Source organism: Jaculus jaculus, chromosome 18 (assembly GCF_020740685.1).
Source record: "Jaculus jaculus isolate mJacJac1 chromosome 18, mJacJac1.mat.Y.cur, whole genome shotgun sequence".
Classification (NCBI taxonomy): Eukaryota; Metazoa; Chordata; class Mammalia; order Rodentia; family Dipodidae; genus Jaculus; species Jaculus jaculus.
This window is the reverse complement of record NC_059119.1, coordinates 37,456,335-37,480,072: the sequence shown is the minus strand read 5'-3', so window position 1 is coordinate 37,480,072 and position 23,738 is coordinate 37,456,335. Positions and strand designations below refer to the sequence as shown.

General features: G+C 41.5%; 1 protein-coding gene across 1 annotated transcript in view; it reads right to left on the bottom strand.

The window, feature by feature from the left end:
* Positions 1-164: 164 nt before the first annotated feature.
* The window catches only part of Mfap5 (microfibril associated protein 5), a 32,577-nt gene continuing 9,003 nt past the window's right edge, over positions 165-23,738 (bottom strand). Inside the window, exons 4-10 of the mRNA XM_045137657.1 lie at positions 12,939-12,974; positions 11,891-11,923; positions 11,443-11,478; positions 8,360-8,389; positions 5,063-5,150; positions 4,402-4,475; positions 165-2,985 (exon numbers count right to left, since the gene is read on the bottom strand). Of these exons, the coding sequence (XP_044993592.1) occupies positions 2,891-2,985; positions 4,402-4,475; positions 5,063-5,150; positions 8,360-8,389; positions 11,443-11,478; positions 11,891-11,923; positions 12,939-12,974 (392 nt within the window). The 3' untranslated portion in view covers positions 165-2,890. The remainder of the gene's footprint in view (positions 2,986-4,401; positions 4,476-5,062; positions 5,151-8,359; positions 8,390-11,442; positions 11,479-11,890; positions 11,924-12,938; positions 12,975-23,738) is intronic.

The window sequence follows — 23,738 nt, the reverse complement described above, 5'->3', positions numbered from 1 at the left end:
TGCTTTAATGGGGTGTGTTGATGAACACCTATAATCCCAGCACTCCAGAGGTGAAGGCAGGAAGATCAGAAGTTCGAGGTCATCCTCAGCCTCATAGGCATGTTGAGGCCAGACTGGGATACATGAGGCCCTGCCTCACAAAACAAAGAGACAGAAATACAATAAACAGATCAAAAGTCACTTTATTCTCAGAAAGAAATTGGATAACAGTTTATTTTTAACATGTTTAATTTGCAATTGACACAATCCTGGGACTGAGGTGCTGATAGGTTTAAGAAGGTTCAGTTCATGAAGATTTTTCTTTACTTCTTGTATTTTACCAGATCCCAGGAACAAAACAAACTTTTTAATGTTTTCTAAATGAAATATTAGGTATTGGTACTTTATTTCTGTTGATTTAATTACATAAGTTTGTGGACTGTAATTTTATACATATATACAGTATGCAATGATCTATTGGCATAGTTTTCTAGTCCCTTAAACATGTTTAGATGTTTTAGCTACCATACAATAACTGTGTATATGTATATTTCAATACACATACACAACATGCACTGATTAAATCACAGTGATTTAAATCTTCATCTCTCCTCTTAAGGTTGTTCTTTGAAGCAATGCCAGTAAGAGCTCCCTATAGTGGCTGTACTGTGCCCTTGCTCTAGATGATATGGTTAGGACTGAGATTACATGCTTTGGGGCTTTTTCAGGATTTTCAATCAGTTGTTCATATCCCACTAAACTGACCCTTGATTAGCTAGTTTTCTCAGCATTATGAAAGAATCCAACTACTACTATCATATGTGATCACCACCACCCCGTTCCTAGGAGAATTCCACTGGACTTTTTGGAAAGCTATTGAGATTCCAGACAGAAATGGTCACATAAAAGTAAATGACAAGAATTTGCCACTTTCAACCATGGGACTTAGGGGGTTATAGATACAGCTCAGTAGTAGAGGCAATTCCTAGCAAGCATGAGGCATGAGTTTGAGACCCACACCAGCACAAAAAAATAGGGAATAGATTTTTTTAATTTTAATTTTTTATTAGTTTTGTACTCAGTGAATACAGTCAAGTTGCTACCACTGTTAGCCTCCTCCCTGTCCTCCCCCCTCCACCTGGCCCCTCCTTGTTGGGGTAGGGAGTAAGAGATTTTGTTCTGTTATAATAATGAGACTACTCTGGGCATCTAGAGTAAAGCTTATTGTGACTTGGACTACATCTACGTCTAGGCTTTATAGCTAGAGAACCACAAAATTAAAACCTTACAGTTAATAAAAATTTAAACTGCTTCTATTAAAGGTGGGGACATGAGCATGGCCCAGTGAAGGCGAAGACTTCCTGGCATACATGGTACCACTAGTGCCACGGAAAGAGTGTGCTTGTAGCGGTGTGGTGGTGTATTTCTTTAATCCAAGCACTCAGAAGCTGAGGCTGGAGGATTGTCACAAGTTTGAGGCCAGCTTGGTGTATATATCAGGACAGCCAGGGTTACATATAAGACCCTGTCTCCAAAAAAAGTAAATACCAAAAATAAAAACAAAACAACAACAACAAAAGAATGTGAGTTTTCTAAATACAGTCTTTGACATCTTCACTTTAAACAATAGGTATATTTTCTGCCTGCCTATTGATGTTTGAAAATAAATGCCCTTTAATCTCAAATCAGAAGCCATTTGCACCAGAAGCTTGACTTGCACTTGGTAACTTGTGACAACACAAAAGAAGGAACAGGAAACTCAGACAATTGATATGGAGTCACATTGAGGTGTCTATTATGGTCTGTGGCCGTGGGCTCTGTGTTCCCATAACAGGTGAGTAAATGGGACTTACTTTCCAGCCCTACTTCTGGATTGTACCTGAGAAATCATAGGCGATTAAGATCAAAGTTCTACACTGTGTTATGACAGCTCTTTCATTAGCCTCAGACTCTGAGCTTAGAAGAAAACATTCTGGATCTTTATGTATCACTAGTAGGATTGAATAATTCTTATCTCTGTTGGCGAATCTTCTGGGACCACAAAAATTACCATGACCCTTGTCAAGAAGACTTGCTAGGCAAGTTTAGGACAATCCAAGCAAAATAGTTAAACTGAGTGCAGATTATATGAATTATGGAGAGTTGATCGAGAAAGGAGAAGAAATAAAGTTCCATGGCCATCCAAAATTGACAAGGATGGCTTCCATCCTAATACTTTGACACACCTAATAATATTATTCTCCCAGGGGACAGAACTGTAGCTTAGTGGTAGAGTGATTGCTTAGCTTGTATAAGGTCCAGAGTTCAATCCATAGCACCTTTAACAAAAAGTTTATTAACCTAAAGTTTTCTGGGTTTTGTTGTTGTTTGCTGCTGTGGCAGCTGATTTTTAGAAAGGTTTTCCTGTTATCCAGGCTGGCCTTAAACTTGCCATGTGGCCAAACATGACTTCTACCCCTGCCTCCAACCCCTGAGTGCTAAGAGCACAGGCAGCACCACCATGCATAGTTTACTGTTGCTGAGGATTAAACCCAGGGCTGCGTGCATGCCAGACAAGCACTCTACCACTGACCCTCATCCTCAAGCCCTTTTCTTCTGAAATTACATGTGGAATGCTTGTATATAAGTCATGTGGTTATCACTTGTCTACTCTACTATGCCTATGATATTTGAAAGCAGCAAATTCATGTAATTCATACATTGTATTTTAAGTACTGAAAAATGAGGCAAATGCTACCAAGTTTCAGCAAATAGCTGAGGAGTCAGGACAAGAGCTGGACATTGCCGAGGGCCTGGCTTTTAAAAGATGCATGTTTGTGGGCCAGCTGCAAGTGTTTGGAGAAGAAGGAATTTCTGTTTCCTCTCACCCACATATTCTTCCTTCTTCTTGATATCACAGGCCACCAGGTCTCTACAAATTCACATTTTCACAGGGAGGAAGTCGGAAGTAGTTGGAGCGACGGAGTCGCCTAGGAGGCAGACCTGCCATCTGCCGGCAAAGTTCATCTGCAGGGAATCATGGAAAGAGGTATAACAATGTAACAAGGGCTCTTGTTTTAGTGGAAAAGAAGATTCTGGGCTGAGATAATAAAAAACACTGGAAAGGAATAGGTTGGGGTTAATACCTCAACTCTGCCACTTACTGGTTACTAAACATTTACTAGAAAGTTTCTTACCATTCATAAACCTTATTATCCCTTTCTGTAAAGTAAGTATATTTGTGTTTATTAACATGAAATAATATATGCCTATTATGGGTGGCTAAATAAATATTAGTTTCCTTTGTATACTCAGCTCCCAATTCTTCTAGTCATAGATCTATTAAATAGAAAAATGAAGTCCAGTCATTCAGCCTGCAGTTAGGTATTTACTATACCTAAGTATAGTAAATCCCCTGAGATATTTGAAAGCACTTGGAGTTCCAAATACTCATCTTCAATTTCAAGGTGCTTCCCTTGCAGGTGGCTTGCACAAAGGCAATGAGGGCAAGCAGTGAATTTCCTTCTGAGATGCTAACTACAGCTCTTACTCATTAAGTCGGCACAGAGCAGGCTGCTGAGTCAGAAATGGTATGACTATGGTATCATCACCAACCACAGCCACGGTGTGGGGCTGTCCATGCGGAAGGTGAGAAGCATGTTTGTTCCCACAGTGCACGGTCTACAGCCATATATTCTGAACCCTTGTAAAACGGAGCTTGTTGCACCTTTCTACCTTCTTCTACCTTTGAAATTTCACAAGAAGTGATGTAAATAGTACCTGGGATTGGTGAAGTTTTTGTAACGTACCCAATTTCTAAATATACTATGTATTTTTATGGACCCTATCCACACCTTACAATCTCTAGATTAGTGTGTTTGCACATGTGCGTGTTTTCTTTTTAGAGCTGTGAACATGGCTGACAATCAACATGGACATTAATTCTATTCTCTGTAATGGCTGACTTGGTCTTTTCCCTAGAACTCTAGTGAATGACTTATTTTATTTTTTATTCCTTATTTGAGAGAGGGTGGCCTCTAGCCACTACAAACAAACTCTACATGCATGTACCACCTTGTGCATCTGTCATATGTGAGTACTGGGAAAGCAAACCTGAGTCCCTTGGCTTTGTAGGCAAGCACCTTAACCACTAAGCCATCTTCCCAGCCCTAGAAGACTTTTTTAAACACCCTGTGCTTCAGAAAGCTCTCAGGAAGGGACTTCAGGCTATTTTGTTAGGCTATATTTATATATTAAGTATATTGCTTTACTTAGATTATTTATTTGTAGTAACTTCCAGCAGGAGCTGAGGGAATTTAAAGGAGTAGCCCAGCTCCCTCTTTCAAAACTAGGTCTTGCTTGGATCTGTCAACATCACGACCCTATTTCTCTCTCTCATAACTGTCCCTGCCCAATAAAAGTCTAGTAGCATTGGTATCTTACCTTTCATAGCTTCGTGTTCCTTACAGACAAGACGGGAGCAGATCTCATTGTTGATGATGTACATGCGTCGTAAACTGCCACAGTGCCAATGTCACAGCCAAGGAGGAAGACAAAAAGAAGCCTTGAGAAGGTCTAGCCTAGGTCCCTGATGCCTCTTCAATGCCTCTATTCCCTAGTCTTCCCATCTGTCCTGTTTCCTTCTAGATTTCCTTAAGTGTTTCAGACTTCTTTCCTTTGCTTCAGTGAAATTCAGGACTTGGAAATGGTAACAAATTCAAAGCAATACAGGAAGGATTTTCTTCATGGCACTTGGCACATTTCACTTAAAAGCCAAATACCTCTTCCTGTGACACTCTACTTCGGAGCTGGGTCTTTTGCTTCATTGTCATTCGACAAGGTAATAAATGCCCGTTCCCAGTTGTTTCCCTCATGATCTTCCTTCCCATAGCCCTCACCTTCTCTAGAATCTATTACTGTGTTCTGTGTACACCTCCACCCAGAATCCATGTTCTAGTCAACACCTCAGGAATAGCTAAGAATGTTATGCTAAAAACTTCTGTCTCATCCAAGATTTCAATTCGATAGTGAGTACTCCCTACACAATTGCTGACACAAAAGTACTGCCATGGAAGGCACTTTCTGACGTTCTGAAATCCCTTACCTAGTGAAGCAGATCTGATGAACGCATTGTTTGACTGGCCGATGCACTGAGTACAGCCTTGTGCAGGCGAATTTTTCATCCCGGCATTCTGAGGAAGTCCAAGACAAAACATAGGGAGGTCCAAATAAAAACAACATAAACAAAGTACTAAAAGGCTGGGATTCTGGGCGTGGTGGCACACACCTTTAATCCCAGCACTGGATAGGCAGAGGTAAGAGGATTGCGGTGAGTTTGAGGCCACCCTGAGACTACATAGTGAATTCCAGGTCAGCCTGGGCTAGATTTAGACCCTACCTCAGTAAACCAAAAAAAAAAAGAAAAAAAAGAAAAAGAAAGAAAGAGGCTGGAAAAAGGGAGAGAATGGGGGGAGAGAGGCGCAAAGTTGTTGTTATAGAAATCAATGTAAGTTGAGGCATATCCTTCCTGCTTAACAAAAGCAGAACTAGAAGAAATTGACTAAAAGGAATTTTAGGTGCTTCCCTACCTGGAAGCAGAAATATAGAAAATAATCTCTGAGGATTCTTCTAGAAAAAAGAAGGCTTTGGGCTGGAAAGATGGCTCAGCAGTTAAGACATTTGCCTGCACTGCCTATTGACCTGGGTTTGATTCCCCAGTACCCACATAAAACCAGATGCTCAAAGTGCCACATGTATCTGGAATTCATTTGTAACAGCTGGAGACCCTAACATACCCATTTTTCCCCCCTTCTTTCCCTCTCTCTCTCTTTCTTGCTCCCTGATTACAAATAAATAAATAAATAAATGTTTTAAATAAATTTTTTAAATTAACAAAAGAAAAGGTCTTTATAGGACTATTTAGGTGATGTAGGTGGCAACGTGAAATATACTGAAATGCTGATCCCCTCATTCTGAAGAATGAAATTCTGAAGCAGACCTCTGTCTGCTTTTTTTTTTTTTTTCCCCCTCAAGGTAGGGTTTCACTCTAGCTCAGACTGACCTGGAATTTACTATGTAATCTCAGGGTGGCCTTGAACTCATAACAATCCTCCTGCCTCTGCCTCCCAAGTACTGGAATTAAAGGTGTGCACCACCACACCCGGCTAGCCTATCTGCTTTCAACCTTCGCTGCAAATCTGAGTTAGTTGTACATTAGAAGAATCAATTTCAAAGATAATATCTTTGGTAATATAGAATCCTTGTAGTCAGGTTGGTTTTATCTCCCAATCTATCACCAAATAAAAGTTTGAAGGTGGTTTCGGGAAGAGGGTGTTTTGGGAATCATTCAACAGCAGTCTTATATTTTCCCTGTGACTTTTATGGTAGCAACTCATTTTAAAAAGAAAGAAAGAAACTGGATTTGGTGTGGGGGGAGTGAACAGCACTGCAATTACTCATTGAGAGAATTGGAAAGAAACCAGACAAAATGTCTAGTACCCTTCAGAGAATAAAGAGGTAATGAATCTATAGGAAGAAAAAATTCTGGGGCTGGAGAGATGGCTTAGCGGTTAAGCGCTTGCCTGTGAAGCCTAAGGACCCCGGTTCGAGGCTCGGTTCCCCAGGTCCCACGTTAGCCAGATGCACAAGGGGGCACACGCATCTGGAGTTCGTTTGCAGAGGCTGGAAGCCCTGGCGCACCCATTCTCTCTCTCTCTCTCCCTTTATCTGTCTTTCTCTCTGTGACTGTCGCTCTAAAATAAAATAAAATAAAATAAAATAAAAAGGCGTGCACTACCACGCCCAGCTCTTTCAAAAAAAATAAAATTCTGAAGAAAAGCCATTAAAGAAATTGGCTGGGCATGGTGGCACATTCCTTTAATCCCAGCACTCAGGAAGAAAGAGAGGTAAAAATAAATAAACATAAGGTAGAAAAAGGCTATAAGGGAGGGAATAGAGGGAAGGATTTTAGGGGATGGTATTGTATATATGTAAGAAGAAGAACAGATTACAGGGATGGGAAAGGCCTAAGCAAGTCAGGGGAAGAGATTGTATAAAAGAAAGATGGGGAAGGGTCAATCAAAATTCAAGATATTCTGAATAAGACATATGAAAATCTATTTTCTTCAATAATGGCACATCCAGAAGCCATAGATCGTTACTAGAAAATTTTCAGTGCCACGGATGGGATACCTTCCAGTGAGTTCTTGGCCAGGGAAGTCCTTGTTGACTCCAAAAAAATATAGGCTATTGCCAAGGCCCTTGGTTTCCCATGAGAAAGAGATGGTAAGACCTTATTGCTGATGACTTCACATGCCTGAGCAGCAAAGACACTGAGAAATCAAGCTGGCGCTGAGCAGGAAACCTTCTCCCTAGAACCCAGCCAACTGAAAAAGCTGCACTGTATGCAGCCTTATGGGACACAGAAGTCATCAGCAGTGAAAACAGTGGACAATGGAAACCTCAAGTTTGGCCAGACAGACCAAATGGCTGAACAAGTGCAATAGTGGCATGTCTGCTCTGGGAGAAACCAAATGCTCTGTAATTGGACTGAAGGCCTGCTCTATGGGAGGGAATATATGCCTGGAACTGAAAACCTAATCAAAAGCCTATGCCAGGGTGGAGAGATGGTTTAGCAGATAAGGCACATGCCTGTGTAGCCTAAGAACCCCAGTTCGACTCTCCAGGTCCATTAAGCCAGATGCACATGGTGCTCCATGCATCTGAAGTTCATTTGCGGTAGCTAGAGGCCCTGGCCCTCCCATTCTCTCTCTCTCTCATAAATGAAAATAAAATCCTTAAAAACAAAAATGCCTATGGCAGGGGAGATCATGAGCCTTATGGGTATAAAGCCTGCTCTTGTCTGGATAAATGCATATATTACTCTAACCAAATTGCCCTGAAAGCACTATACTTAATGTTCATATTCATATATAATAATGCTACTCTCACTTCTGGTTAGAGAAGCTTCTCTTTTCAGATGGCGATGACCACTGGGATGACCCAAAAGGCAACATAGTGCTGAGAAGAAGGGACAGAGGAGTGTCTAGCACTGAAACATCTCACACCCTTCAAGGCTCAGGGTCCATTGTGGAAGAGGTAGTGGAAAGAATGTAAGAGCCAAAGGAAGGGTACAACTCCTTACATGCAACTGTCCAGACAGAAATTGGCCTTGATGTCCAAGACCTCGCAGTGTCTAATAATACCTACACAAGACCCTTATAATAGGAAAAAAGATGATGACATCAAACTAAAAGAGAGACTAATGGAGAGAGGGAGGAGATATGACAGAGAGCAGAGTTATGAAAGGGAAAGCGAGATAGAGAAGGGAAATACCATGGTTTGTTGTCTGTAAGTACAGATGTTGTCAATAAAACAAATATATATAATGAAATTAACATACCTGCAGTGGCATTTTTATCACTAGGTAAGGCTGTAAAAAAGACATTTTACTCAGTTATTAACAATTCTAGAAGTCACAACCCTTATAACTGTCATGACGTTTCATTCAAGACCTAGCTAAGACACTTAGAAATATGGGACAGTGAATGGGCTAGAAAGATGGCTCAGCAGTTAAGGAACTTAAAGCCTAACCACGTGGGTTCCATTTTCTGGTACCCACATAAAGCCAGATGCACGGTGGTGCATGCATCTCAAGTTCATTTGCAGTGACTGGAGGCTCAGGCATGCTCATTTCCTCTCTATCTCTTTTCTATCTCCCTGCCTGCAAGTAAATAAATAAATTTAAAAAAAAAAAAAGAAATGTGGAGCAAATGGGTTAATAACTGTTTTTTGTTTTATTATTTCTTTGAGAGTGACAGACAGAGAGAGAGAGAGCGAGGCAGAGAGAGAGAGAATGGACACGCCAGGGCCTCCAGCCACTGCAAATGAGCTCCAGATGCATGCTCCCCATTGTGCATCTAACTAACATGGGTCCTGAGGAGTTGAGCCTTGAACCAGGGTCCTTAAGCTTCATAGGCAAGTGCTTAATCGCTAAGCCATCTCTCCAGCCCAAATGAGTTAATAACTCCTTTAGCCACTTCTAAAAGAAAACATCTATTAGGCTGACTTGATCCATATAAGAGATTTTGACATTAAGATGGCTCTGTCTTTGACCTCTCTTGGAGAGCTGCAAAGCTCATTGTGTTATTCATGATAAGAAGACTTGGATTAATTAGAAGTTTAAAGATGGAGCATTCCCTGTGTCACCCAAGTTTGCTTCAGTCTCATAGTTTTAAGTGATTCTTTCGCCTCAGTTTTCCAAGTCCTATGACTACAAGTATTCACCGCCACTCCCAGCAATAAGAAACACAAGGAAAAGGACCATTTATCCAGAAGAGCTACCTCTGAGAGCAAAGGAGAAAACACATTATTGTCCTATAGAACCTTCTCCCAGACAAGGTTTCTCCTCCATCAGATTTGATTGACTCCCAGTTGCCTTTCAGACATGGTGGTGTACAACTATGGAATCAGAACATGGGAGGTGGAGACAGGAAGATTAGTAATTCAAGCTCATCCTTGGCTTCATAGTGAGTTCAAGGCCAGTGTAGACTACATATAACACTGTCTCAAGCCTCCCACCCAAAATGGAATCAACATAATCCATGTGCCCTCCAGAAAAATCTTTCCCAATCCACAAACTGAATACAATCAAGATAGCATTTTGTCGAACTGAAAAAGATACCTGTTCCTTTCTTAGTAGGATAAATTCACTTTTGTTCACTTTTCTGTTTCTAGCTCATCATACATGAGTTCCAAAAATATTTGTTTAAAAAGAAATTTAGAAGCTAGGCATGGTGGTGTACACCTTTAATCCTAGCACTTGGGAGGCAGAGGTACGAGGATCACTGAGTTTGAGGCCACCCTGAGACTACATAGAAAATTCCAGGTCAGGGCTGGAGAGATGGCTTAGCGGTTAAGCGCTTGCCTGTGAAGCCTAAGGACCTTAGTTTGAGGCTCGATTCCCCAGGACCCGCGTTAGCCAGATGCACAAGGGGGCACACATGTCTGGAGTTTGTTTGCAGTGACTGGAGACCCTCATGCGCCCATTCTCTCTCTATCTGCCTCTTTCTCTCTCTCTCTGTCACTCTCAAATAAATAAATTAAAATGAACAAAAAACAATTAAAAAAAGAAAAAGAAAATTCCAGGTCAGCCTGGGCTAGAGTGAAACCCCACCTCAAAAAACCAAATGGAATGAAAAAAATCTGGGCTAGAGAGATGGCTTAGTGGTTAAGGTACTTGTGTGTAAAGCCAAAGGACCTAGGTTTGATTCCCCAGGACCCATGTAAGCCAAAGGTGACACATGCATCTGGAATTTGTTTGCAGCAGCTGGAGGCCCTGGTGCATCTACCCCCCCACCCCCCGCCACCTCTCTTTCCCTCTCCCTCTTTCTCTGTCTCTCTCTCAAATAAATAAATAGCTAAAATAAAAACATATTGAAAATAAATAACCTAAGCCAGGTAGCTCATGCATATAATCACAGCACTCAGGAGGCTGAAGTAGGAGGATCATGACTTTCCAGCCTGGGCTACAAAATAAATTTAAGGCTAACCTGGACTAGAATGAGACACCACTTCAAAACAAAAACAAAATCAAAATCCCAGCACTTGGGAGGCAGAGGTAGGAGGGTCTCTGTGAACCCAAGACCAGCCTGGGACTACAGAGTGAGTGCCGGGTCACCCTTGGCTAGAGCGAGACCCTGCCTCAATAAAACCAAATAAATAAGCAAATACATAAATAACTAAATCTAGTAGCTCAAGGTAGAGGTGCAATTGAGTGGCAAAGTACTTGCCTCACATGTGTGAGGCCCTGACTTCTACCCCCAGCAGCAGACACAGTAATAAACCTAGCCTCTATCTCCATTTCTTACTTCCTTCCATTTGTCCCTCATCACTTAACCTCACTTTCCTTCACATGCCAAACTTTCCTTTTTCCTTTTAAACATTAGTTTACAAGGCTGGAGAGTTGGCTTAGCGGTTAAGCGCTTGCCTGTGAAGCCTAAGGACCCCGGTTCGAGGCTCAATTCCCCAGGACCCACGTTACCCAGATGCACAAGGGGGCGCACGCATTTGGAATTTGTTTACAGTGGCTGGAAGCCCTGCTGCGCCCATTCTCTCTTGCTCTCTGCCTCTTTCTCTCTCTCTCTCTTTCTCTCTCTGTCACTCTCAAATAAATAAATAAAAATAAACAAAAAAATTTTAAAAAAAACATTAGTTTACATATTTATCTTGTCTTTACCCACCAAATCTTGGAAACTTTGAAGATCATGTCATGGGACTTCATGTACAAAGCAGCACAGCATAGTTTTCCTGCTTGTCAGGAGTCCAAAACTGTCATTAATTTAAATTGAACTGCCTGCAGAACATACTAAACTATAATCTGTCTGTCTCTATTTAAAACTCTAGCCACTGCGCTGCTTTCCATATCGGCTCTGAGGAAGGCCCAGAATGGCCTTGGTGGCCCTGGGATCCCAGATCTGAACTCACCCAGGTCATCTGTGGAAGGCCCGATATCAGCCAGAACTGAAAAGCACAAAACAGCAGGTGTGAGAAACAAGGGGAAAGAAAGACACAGCAGGATAAGGGAGATGAGAGGCGTCAAGGCAAGGGCAAGGCTATATTTTTTATGTACTATGTTCAAGAGAATAGAAATAATTCAAGTTAGGAAGATTTTTAGGATATTGGTTCTATTGACATTTCTTAGGTGTTGGATTCCTTTATTATTCATGTACTATTTTAGCTATTAACCCATATTATTATTCTTTTTAAATATTAGTGAACCTCTTTTTCCTTGTGCTACTTTCTATCACTGAATAACTTTCACAACACTTCTTTCCATGACTAAAAATATAGGATCAATTCAGAAGCTGGAATAAACATTGTGAATGTAAACAAAATCGTGCTATTTCTTAAGAAAATTCTTAGAAAAATTTACCTGTTGCATCTGTAGAAGGATCATTCACCAGATCTGAAAGGACACAAAACAGAAAATGGAAACTGAAGGTAGGAAACGTAGCAAAGAGAAATAGGACTATTATTTAAAAACAAGATAAGCCAGAGAGATGGCTCCGCACTTAAGACATTTGACTGCAAAGTCTAATGGCCAAGGTTCAATTCCCGAGTACCCACATTAAGCCACACGCACAAAGTGGAGCATCCATCTGGAGTTCGTTTGCAGTGTCAGGAGTCCTTGGTGTACCCATTCTCTCTCTCTCTCTCTCTCTCTCTCTCTCTCTCTCTCTCTCTCTCTCCACTTTCAAATAAATAATTTTTTTTTTTGAGATAAGGTCTCTCTCTAGCCCAGGATGACCTAGAATTCACTCTGTAGTCTCAGGCTGGCCTCAAACTCAGAGCAATCTTCCTACCTCTCTTTCTTGAGTGCTAGGATTAAAGGCGTGCACCACCACACCTGGCTGAAAATATTTTCTTAAAAAGAGTCAGTTGCAGTGACTCATGATTTTAATCACAGCACAAAGGTAGGAGGATCATTGTGAACTTAAGGCCAGTCTGAGACTACATAGTGAATTCAGGTCAGTCTGGTGTAGAGTGATACCTTATTTCAAAAATTAAATGAATAAACCGGGCGTGGTGGCACAGTCCTTTAATCCCAGTACTCGGGAGGCAGAGGTAGGAGGATCGCTATGAGTTTGAGGCCACCCTGAGACTTCATAGTGAATTCCAGGTCATCCTGGGCTACAGTGAGACCCTACCTCACAAAATCAAAAAATAAATAAATAAATAAAAATAAGGGAGACAAGAGAGATTAAATAAAGGCAAGTAAACAGTGAACTTTTGGGCAAATAGAAGGGCCTATCACAGAAAGAAATGAAAAAGACTGGACATGTCTGGAGTGATGGTGTCTTCTAAGACAGCCACACGATGCTTCCTTCCCCTAATGCTTAGTTTCCTTTGGGCAGACATCACCCTCAATCCTTTCATCCCCAATTTAGCAGTAAGAAAACAGACAAAAAAGAATAGCTTACTAGGATCTTCCGTGAACAATTCTTCGGTGACATCATCTGAAAAGAAAAAGAGAGAGCATGTTTTCTGAGCATTCTTCCCTTTGGATTCCCAATAAGTGAAACTGTCTAGCACAATACCCAATACATAGTTAAAGATCCTGCAATTACTTGTTATTACCTGCCTACAATGATCAGAAGGGATTGATGACCTATTTGCAACATGTATTTAAAACAAATAGTCTATATCTAAAGTATGATTTTTTGTTTTTTTGAGACATGGTCACACTAGGTAACCCAAGTTGGCCTAGAACTCAACATCATCCTGTCTTTTTCCCAATGCTGGGATGACAGGGGTGAATCGATATACCTGGCTGGGATTGTGATTTTTATATTCATATACATTATATTCAAATAGAAATAGAGACAGATTGTGAGTGCTGTGTGCACTGGGGATATAATCCCAGACCTCATTCATATGTTAAACACAGCTTCTCCCACTGAGCTGCACCCACAAGTCCAATGTCTACCTAGAACATTCACGAGAAGCAGCAGTGATGGTTTTCCCATAGTCAGTTAGAAGTGGAGGAGGCTGGCAGTGTCAGCAGAGAATAGCTCGCATTTGATCACTGGAAAGTAAGGCAGTGTGAGAAAATTTTTGCCGCCTATACTTCACACAGTGTCTGAACAACCAGAGCTTACCAGCATCAGAGCAGACACCATGTAACAGTGACATAAGCATAAGCCCAGATGTGTGGGGAGGCACCAGCTGCCAGGGTGGGGAGGAGGCCAGCTCCAGGGAGGTTCCTGTCCTCTGTGCCTGTGTCTGTCAGAGCCAATATGGTATTAAAAAAAAAAAAAAAATCCTTCCCCACCACCCAGATAATCAAGAGTCTTGATGAGACCTTTGAGCACACATCAACATAATGAGGACCCAGGCACAAAGCACAGACCATAGTGCTGAAACAGATGAATAAAAAACTTAGTGATCTGGCCTATGACCCTCCAGCCCAATGTTCTGCAGGTCCTGTTAGGGATGATACATTTCATTGGCAAGCCACAATTATGGGACCTAATGACAGCCTACATCAAGGCGGGGTATTCTTTTTGACAATTCATTTTCCTACAGACTACCCCTTCAAACCACGTAAGGCTGCACTGACAAGAATTCGCCCTCCGAATACAAACAGTAATGGATGGCAACACTTGTCTTGACATTCTAAGATCACAGCGGTCTCCTGCTTCAACTGTTTACAGAGTTCTTTTATCCATTTCTTCACCGCTATGTGACCAAACCCAGATGACCCCCTAGTGCCAGAGACTGCACGGATCTATAAAACAGACAGATAAGCACAACAGAGTATCTCCGGAACGGACTCAGAAGTAGGCCATGTGATGCTACCAAGATGTCAGAATAATCTGCATTTTAAAGCTGGATGAACATTAACTTTTTAAAATATTTATTTGTGGGCTGGAGGGATGGCTTAGCAGTTAAGCGCTTGCCTGTGAAGCCTAAGGACCCTGGTTTGAGGCTCAATTCCCTAGGACTCACGTTAGCCAGATGCACAAGGGAGCCCACGCGTCTGGAGTTCGTTTGCAGTGGCTGGAGGCCTCAGGGCGCCCATTCTGTCTCTCTCTGTGTCTCTCTCTTTGTCTCTCTCTGCCTCTTTCTCCCTCTATCACTCTCAAATAAATAAAGAAACAAAATTTTAAAAAATAATATTTATTTGCGAGCACTGAGAGAGTATATGAGCATATCGGGGTCTCTTGTCCCTGCAAACTAACCCCAGATATACGCATTACTTTGTGCACCTGGCTGTTGTCTGCGTACTAGGAAGGAACCCCGCCCGCAGGATTTGCACACAGGCACGTCCAGCCGCTGAGCCATCTGCCCAGCTGCTACTGCTCTCCTTGTGATGTTCTGATCTGACTGCTACCTTGTCAGATCTCATCCTTTTAAAATAATTTTATTCATTTATTCACTCGTTTATTAGAGATAGAGAATGGGTGTGTGTATATGGGTGTACCAGAGCCTCTTGCCACTACTAAGGAACTCTAGACACCTGCACCATTTTGTACATCTCACTTTACATAGATACTAGGAAATCAAGCACATGCCAGCAGGTTTTGCAAGCACGTACCTTTCAATGCTGAGATATCTCCCCAGCCCAACCCTCATCATTTTTTTTTTGTTTTGTTTTGTTTTGTTTTGTTTTGTTTTGTTTTGTTTTTTTCTAAGTAGGGTCTCATTCTAGCCCAGGCTAGCCTGGAATTCACTCTGTAGTCCTAGGCTATATTCAAATTCATGGCAATGCTTCTGCCCATGATGGCAGGGAAAACAATGGCATGAGCAGAGGGTGGACATCACCTCCTTGCCAATCTCAGGTAGGCGACAGTAACAGGAGAGTGTGCCAAACACTGGCAAGAGGAAGATGGCTATAACACCCATAAGCCTGCCCCCAACAATACACTGCCCCCAGAAGGGGTTAATTTCCAAATTTCCATCAGACATGACATTCAGAACACCTAGGTATAGGAGGACACCTGAATCAAACCACCACATTCCACCCCGGGCCCCGCAAACTAATAACCATACATGATGTAAAATGCAATATATTCATGCAACTTTAAAAGTCCCCATAGTTTTTATCACTCCCAATGATGTTCAATATCCCCATAGTACAAAGTCAGTTAACTGGGCCACAATTCCAAATAATAATAATAATAATAATAATGGCACAGAAGAAACACATTGCAAAAGGTGGCATTGGACATAGCAAAGAAATATTCAACCAATACAAAATTTAAACAAGGCAAACATCAAACTCTGTAGCTCCAAGAGCAACAACTAAAACCAGTGATGAGTCTTAAAGTCAATTCTAACCAGTGACGAGTCTCTGGAGTTCCAATTCCACCCCTCCAGCTAGGCTACTCATAGTCTCAGAAAACTTCATCTGGTGCTGGTTGCCCTCCTTGGCAGCCATCTCATAGTCCTGGCATCTCCATTAGGTCTCCACTGCAACCCACATTGCTCCATTTGGATCCACAGAGGTAATTTAACAAACCTGTTTCACATTTCCCTGGCCATTTCCAAAACACAAAACCATGTTGCAAATTCAATGACCGACTCTTTCCTGCATTTTTTATACTCTATAATACCAGGTGGGCCGCCAACTTGTTGATCCAGCCGTGAATAAAGCAGACTTTGAAGAACAGGAACTCCTTCAGCACTCAGTCCCCCTCAAAAGACTCTGCATTCTTCTTCCTGTTGTTCCAATGCAGGTCAGCTGGCCCAATCTCAGTGGATGCAATCTCTCAATTACAGCTAAACAGGCAACTGTTTTGGCCCAAAGATTTCATTTTTTTTCTGTGCCATATCCCTCACACCAGTACATTTCTATGCAATTCAATCCTGCACAAGTTCTCAGGATATGGGCATAAAAGCAAGCCTCTCACACAAACTGCTTCTAGCCCAATCCCTACAAAGCTTTTTCTACCTTCATAAGCCAAACCTCACAGTCCATTGTTCCCACTGCATTCTGGTTTTTCAACTCTGATCAGAACAGTCAATCAACCTGTACTTATTGCAAGGCGCCTCTTAGGCCAAGATTTCAAATTCACCCACATTTTTCCTACAAAGCAGTTCCCAGAGGCCAAAGCCACAGAGTCAGGTTTCTAGCAGCAATGATACCACATCTTGGTACCAATATTACTGTTATAGTCAAGTTCACATTGCTGGCAGAAAACACCTGACCAAGAGCAGCTTGTGGGGGTGGGGGGAAGGTTTATTTTGGCTTACAGACTTGAGGAGAAGCTCCATGATGGCAGAGGAAAATAATGACATGAGCAGATGGTGGACATCACCTCCTGGCCTACATCAGATGGGCAACAGAAAGAGTAGAGTATGCAAAACAGTATTTAGCAAAAGAAAGGTGGCTATAAACCCACCTCCAAGAATACACTGCCTCCAGGAGGATTTAATTCCCAAATTGCCATCAGCTGGGGACATGGCATTCAGAACACCTAAGTTTATGGGGGACACTTAAATCAAACCACCATAGGAATTAATTTACTTTCTTCAATAAAGTTATAAACAAATTAGTTTAATTGTATAAATCAATGATCTGCATGGATTAATCAGTATGGGGAAAGTCTTTTTTAAATGCAAAGCTGTTTGTATATATTGTTGGGATTTGCTTCATTGTTTGACATCAAATAATGATGTAAATTTCAAAAGTCATTATTATGCCATGTTCAGTTAAAATGAACAGTCTGTTATATGTGGACATGTTGCTTGAACTGATTTATGCAAAGTTAATAAACAGCTCAGATAGTGCAGTTTTAGTTTGTTACACATGATACTGGCAGCTCTGGAGTTCGTAAATGGACTTAGAATACAGCAATTTTGCAATCTGTATAGGGAGTATAAGAAATTTATTTTCCATATGCAAGTTCTTCTAACTAAAATTTCTCTTCATCTTGTACACTTAACAGCTGAAAAAAATATAAGTTGGGAATAATTATGAGTCAAAATTCACAAAATAATGTGCTACCTTGGTGTGGGAGTTGTCATGAAATTGTGTTGAAGTGACTTAACTGTGGAATGTTGTGTATCTATTGAAATGGATTTGTTCATCCATTTACATTAATGAGCATTTAAGTATATCTGATATCATTTTAGGTGACTTAACATGAATGAATAAAACTCAATGCTATTTGATTTTTTTTTTTTTTTTTGCTTGACAAGGGCCGCTAAATTGCTGTAGTAACCAAAGGCATTACCATGTTTCACCCTTTCTAGTTCTAACGCTGTAGTTTAATCTTTTTTCTACTTTCATGCATTGCTTTCTTAAAAGCCTGTGTTTGCTTTCTAACACATAGCATCCTATGTGTTACATTTTTGCACTGCTTACAATCTTACTCCTTTTCTGTGTATAAATTTGGGAAGATAGAAATAAATACTAAATCTTAAAAATTAAAATAAATTAATAAATAAATAGAAATAAATGCTAAAGCTTCTCCTTATCTCTTGCCTGTAGGGGTTCCCTATATATGTTTTTCCATAAACAATCAGAGTCCCTCCCTAAGAAGGAGTTCTTCTTTCCTAAAATTAAAATTCTAAACCAGGCGTGGTGGCGCATGCCTTTAATCCCAGCACTCGGAAGGCAGAGGTAGGAGCATCACAATGAGTTCAAGGCCACCCTGAGACTACATAGTGAATTCCAGGTCAGCCTGGGCCAGAGTGAGACCTTACCTCGAAAAAAAAAAAAAAATTTAAATCCCTAGAAATATTAACCCTGATTCTGATATTGTGAGTGGTGAATCTAGTCCCCAACACTTGGCATCAGGACTGTTTAGCTCAGTCCCTATTCATAACTTACATATGATCCCTATTTGGGTCACTAAATGGGCTTTACCCCCCTCCTGCCTTCTAATGGGAAGGAGCTTTCCATACACTCTCCTCTTATCTAATAAACTTTCTCTAAACTTTACCCTCTGGCCTATGGATTTCAATTCTTCGAATTTGTAAGATATGACTCAGAGGGCACCCCCAAAGTTGTCATATCATATCAGCTTGTTGGCATATATTGGTACAGTATCAGAGGAGCCCCAGAATTCTGGTTTTAAGCTAATGAAATGAACAGGGAGTTCACAAAAGAAGAAATACAAATGCTTAAGAAAATCTTCCACTTCTATAGTCATCAGAGAAAGGCAAATACAAACAACTTTGACATACCATTTTACCCCAGTCAAAAGGGCTAGTATTGCCAGGTGTGGTGGTGTGCACCTTTAATCAAATCAGGCCAGGAGTGATGGCACACACCTTTAATCCCAGCACTTGGGAGGCAGAGGTAAGAGGATTGCATGAGTTCAAGGTACTCTGAGACTACATAGTGAATTCCAGGTCAGCCTGGGCTTGAGCAAGACCCTGCCTTGAAAAAAAAAAAAAAAAAAACGGGGGGGGGGGGGCTGGCTAGATTAATAAAATATGCTACAGGGCTGGAGAGATGGCTCGTCAGTTAAGTTGCTTTCCTGCAAACATTAATGACTGGGGTTCATTTGATGCACAAAGTAGTGCATGTATCTGGAGTCTGTTTGCAACAACTGGAGGTCCCAGCTCTTTCTCTCTCTCCTTTACAAATAAATCAATAAAAATACTAAAAATAATAATAAAACAGACAACAGATTCTAGGAAAGAGAAACCCTTATTCACTGTTGGTGAAAGTGAAAACTACTTTTATTTTTCCTGAGGTAGGCTCTCACTGTAGTCCAGGCTGACCTAGAATTCACTATGTAGTCTCAAAGTAATCCTCCTACCTCTGCCTCATGAGTTCTGGGATTAAAGGCATGTGCCCCCCACCATGTCGGGCAGAAGTAAAAACTATCACAGCCATTATGGAAATCAGTATGGAGAGTTCCAAAAGGTTACAAAGGAGGGTAAGTGAAAGCTAGCTTTTTAAAATATTTTATTTATTTGTGAGACAGAGGTGGGGTGGAATCAGATAGAGCAAGAGCGAGAATGGGTATACCAGGGCCTCTAACTGCTGCAAACAAACTTCAGACACATGTGCCACCTTGTGCATCTAGCTTACATGGGATTTGGGGAATTGAACCTGGGTTCTTTGGCTTTGTAGACAAGTGCCTTAACTGCTAAGCCATCCATCAAGCCCTGAAAACCAACTTTTTAAAGGCAGTTTTAGTTAGAGATAGAGGCTTGTGGTGGTTTGATCCAGGTGTCCCACATAAACTTATGCCTTCTGAATGCTAGGCTTCCAGCTGATGGAGATTTGGGAATTAATGCCTTCTGGAGGCAGTGTATTGTTTGGGGTGGGCTTATGGGTATTATAGCTAGTTTCCCTTTGCCAGACGTTGGCATAATCTCCTGTTGCTGTTATTCTCCTGATGTTGCCCAGGGAGTGATACCTACCCTCTGCTCATGTCATTATTTCCCCTGTCATCATGGAGCTTCCCTTCGATTCTATAAACCAAAATAAAACCTTTTCTTCCCAAAAACTGCTCTTGATTGGGCAATTTCTGCCAGCAATGTGAACCTGACTACAATAGTAAAGTTGGTACAGAGGAGTAGGGTTGTTGCTAGATACCTGATTGTGTGGCTTTGGCCTTTTGGAGCTGATTTTTCAAGAGGAATGTGGAACAATTTGAAACCTTGGCCTAAGACATGCCTTGAATTGCTGTAAGTACAGCTTGATGGACTATTCTGGTCAGAGGTGAAACACCTGGATGTAGTAAGAACTATGGACTATGAAGTTTGGCTTATGAGGGTAAGAAAGAGCTTTGCTTGGACTTGGCTAGAAGCAGTTTGTGTGAGAGGCTTGCTGTTATGTTTGTGTCCTGAGAGTGTGATCAGGGTTGTATTCATGGAAATGCACTGGTGTGAGCAGTGGGATATGGCACAGAAATGAAATCTGTGGGCTGAAATTTCTGCCTGTTCAGCTGCTATTATATGAGAGATTACAACCCTTGGGATTGGGCCAGCTGACTTGCACTGGGGCAACAGGAAAAATGTAGACTCTTTTGAAGGGGCCTAAATGCTCAAGGAGTGCCCTGTTCTTCAAAGTCTTTTCCCCCCCTGGATTAATACACTAGCACCCCACCTAATATAATGGAGTATAGAAATGCAAGAAAGAGAGGGTCATTGAGTTTGCAACATGCTCTTGTGTTTTGGAAATGGCCATAGGCAGTGTGAAGCAGGTTTGCTGGATGCCTGCGTGGAGCCATGAGGCTGGACTGTGGATTGCAGTGGAGACCCAGTAGAGGTGCTGGGACCACAAGATGGTTGCTAAAGAGAGCTGCTGGCCCTGGATGAAGTTTTCCAGGATTATGAGTAGCCTTGTTGGAGGGGTGGAATTGGAACTCCAGAGACTTGTTGCTGGTTAGAATTACTGGACTTGTCACTGACTAGGTGTGTTGGACTTGGAGCTACAGAGTTTGGTGTTTGCCCAGTTTAAATCTTGTATTGGTTGAATATTTCTTTGCTATGCCCAATGCCATCTTTTGCAGTATGAGTGTTTATTCTGTGCCATTATGGGTTTGGGGTAGGAGAATTTTTTGATATTATTGCTCAGTTAAAAGACCTTGGACAATGGAGATGTTTGAACATCATTGGGTATAACAATTATGGGGACTGTTAAAGTTGGATTGAATGCATTACATTTTACATCATGTATGGTTATCAGTTTATGGGGATCAGGGGTGGAATGTGGTGGTTTGATTCAGGTGTCCCCCATAAACTTAGGTGTTCTGAATGCCATATCTGATGGCAATTTGAGAATTAAAGCCTCCTGAGATTAAAAGGCTTTTGTATATCAAAGGACACTGTGAATAAAGCAAAGGGGCAGCCTAACAAGTGGGAGAAAATCTTGCCAGTCATACATCTGACAGAGGATTTTTTTTAAGTTATTGCATTTATTGAGGGAAGTACAGAACCAAGAGAAAATATGAATATACCCACATGGTCTGAGAGCCCACATGGTGAGCCTGGACAAACCATAAAAAGAAAGAGAGGACAGAAAAGAAAGTACAGAGAATGGGCTGCAGAGATGGCTTAGCAGTTAATGCGCTTGCCTGCAAAGCCAAAGGACCATAGTTCAATTCCTCAGGACCCATGTAAGCCAGATGCATAAGGGGGTGCACATGCACATGTCTGGAGTTTGTATGCAGTGGTTGGAGGCCCTGGCACATCCATTCATATTCTCTCTCTCTCTTCGGTCGCTCTCTCTCTCTCTCTCTCTCTCTCTCTCTCTCTCTCTCCCTCTTTCCCTGTCAAATTAACTAACTAATTAATTAAAATATATATAAAAGAAAGTACAGAGAGCCCCTGCTATGTGGAGAGCAGGAGGGGTAAAGAGCCCATTGGGAAGTAGGGTCAGGGCGTTCTCCCCTCAGGCCAGCCAGGACAAGAGGAGGGAAAACACTAGAATCTGGAGGTTCACGAGTAGTAGTCAGGCAGTCCAGAGAGAGCCCTGACAGAGGATTATTATGTAGGATTTACAAAGAACTAAATTAAACAATCCAATGAAAAATGAGTAGAACTAAATAGAGAGTTCTTAAAAGCACAACCCCATAGGAAATATCTGCAATCCCACTGAGGAGGGAGGGTTCCCAGCAAAATGGGGCAGGGACAAGGGAAAAGAGGGTACCAACACATGATGTGACCATATGAAATATGTTGTTAATAATAAAACTTAAAATTATATATATATGAAATGCAAATGGCCAATAAACATCTAAGAGCATGTTCCACATCCTTAGCCACCAGTTAAATGCAAATTAAAACTACTTTAATATTCCATCTCACTCCTGTTATAATGGCTATCAAGAAATCAAATGACATCTGGGAGTGGTGGCGCACGCCTTTAATCCCAGCACTCAAGAGGCAGAGGTAGGAGTATTGTCATGAGTTTGAGGCCATCCTGAGACTACATAGTGAGTTCCAGGTCAGCCTGGGCTAGAGTGAGACCCTACCTTGAAAAGCCAAAAAAAAAAGAAAGAAAGAAAGAAATCAAATGACAATAAATACTGGTAGTGGGTAAAAAGGAGCATTTCCCCAGTGTTGGTAGAAATATAAATATAAACTGATACAGCCATTGTGTAACCAGCGTGGAGTTTCCTGAGACAGCTAAACATAGATTGACTCCATGACACAGCTATACCTCTCCGTGGCATATACCCTAAGGACTCAACTTACTACTTTAGGGATACTTGCTCATCCATGTTTATCGCTGCTCTTTTCACAGTAACTAGAAAATGGAACCAGACTAGATGGCCTTCAACTGTTGAATGGATAATGAAGATGTGGTACATTTTCACAGTGGAGTTTTATTCAAGTGTAACAAAAAATAAAATTATGAAATTTTCAGGGAAATTTATGAATCTGTAGTTTATAATTATGATTATGATTAGATTAACCCAAGCTCAAAAAGTCAAACACTGCATGTTCTCTCTCACATGTGGATCCTAGATTTAAATGTTTAGATTTGTCTGTGAGCTGGAGTAAAAGTTAGTAGTAGAAGCTAGTAAGATAGAAAGGGGCTATGGAGGAGAAAAAAGAGAGAAGGGTTCAAGAGGAGGATATTGTAGATCTGCAACGAGAGGGTCAAAATACTGAGGGTGGAATGGTCTAAGTGGAGTCAAGAGAGGGGATGGAAAGAGGAGGGCATGGGAAGAGGGTTAATCAAAATTAAGTATGTTTCTAGGCCTGATGGCACATATCTCTAATCCCAGCTCTCAGGAGGCGGAGGTAGGAGGATCACTGCTGTAACTTTGAGGCCAGCCTGGGACTACAGAGTGAGTGCCAGGTCAGCCTGGGCTAAAGTGAGGCTCTGCCTTCAAAGAGGCAAAAATAAATAAATAAATGTGTTATAAGTAAGCCATATGGAAACACTTCTTCACTATCTAATTAACATACCTCAAAAAAATTAAAGATGTAGGGCTGGAGAGATGGTTCAGGAGTTAAAGGCACTTGCTTACAAAGCCTGATAGCCTTGGTTTGATTCCCCAGTACCCACATACCCACATAAGTCAGATGCACAAAGTGGCCCATGTGTGCGTGTGTGTGTGCGTGCGTGCGTGCATGTGTGTGTGTGTGTGTGTGTGTGTGTGTGTATGATTTCTTCCCCCTGTCTACTTACAAATGAAAGATAAAATATTATTAAAAAAATAAAAATGTTACTGGGCATGGTGGTGCACGCCTTTAATCCCAGCACTTGGGAGGCAGAGGTAGGAGGATCACCAAGAGTTCGAGGCCACCCTGAGACTACATAGTTAATTCCAGGTCAGCCTGGACCAGAGTGAGACCCTACC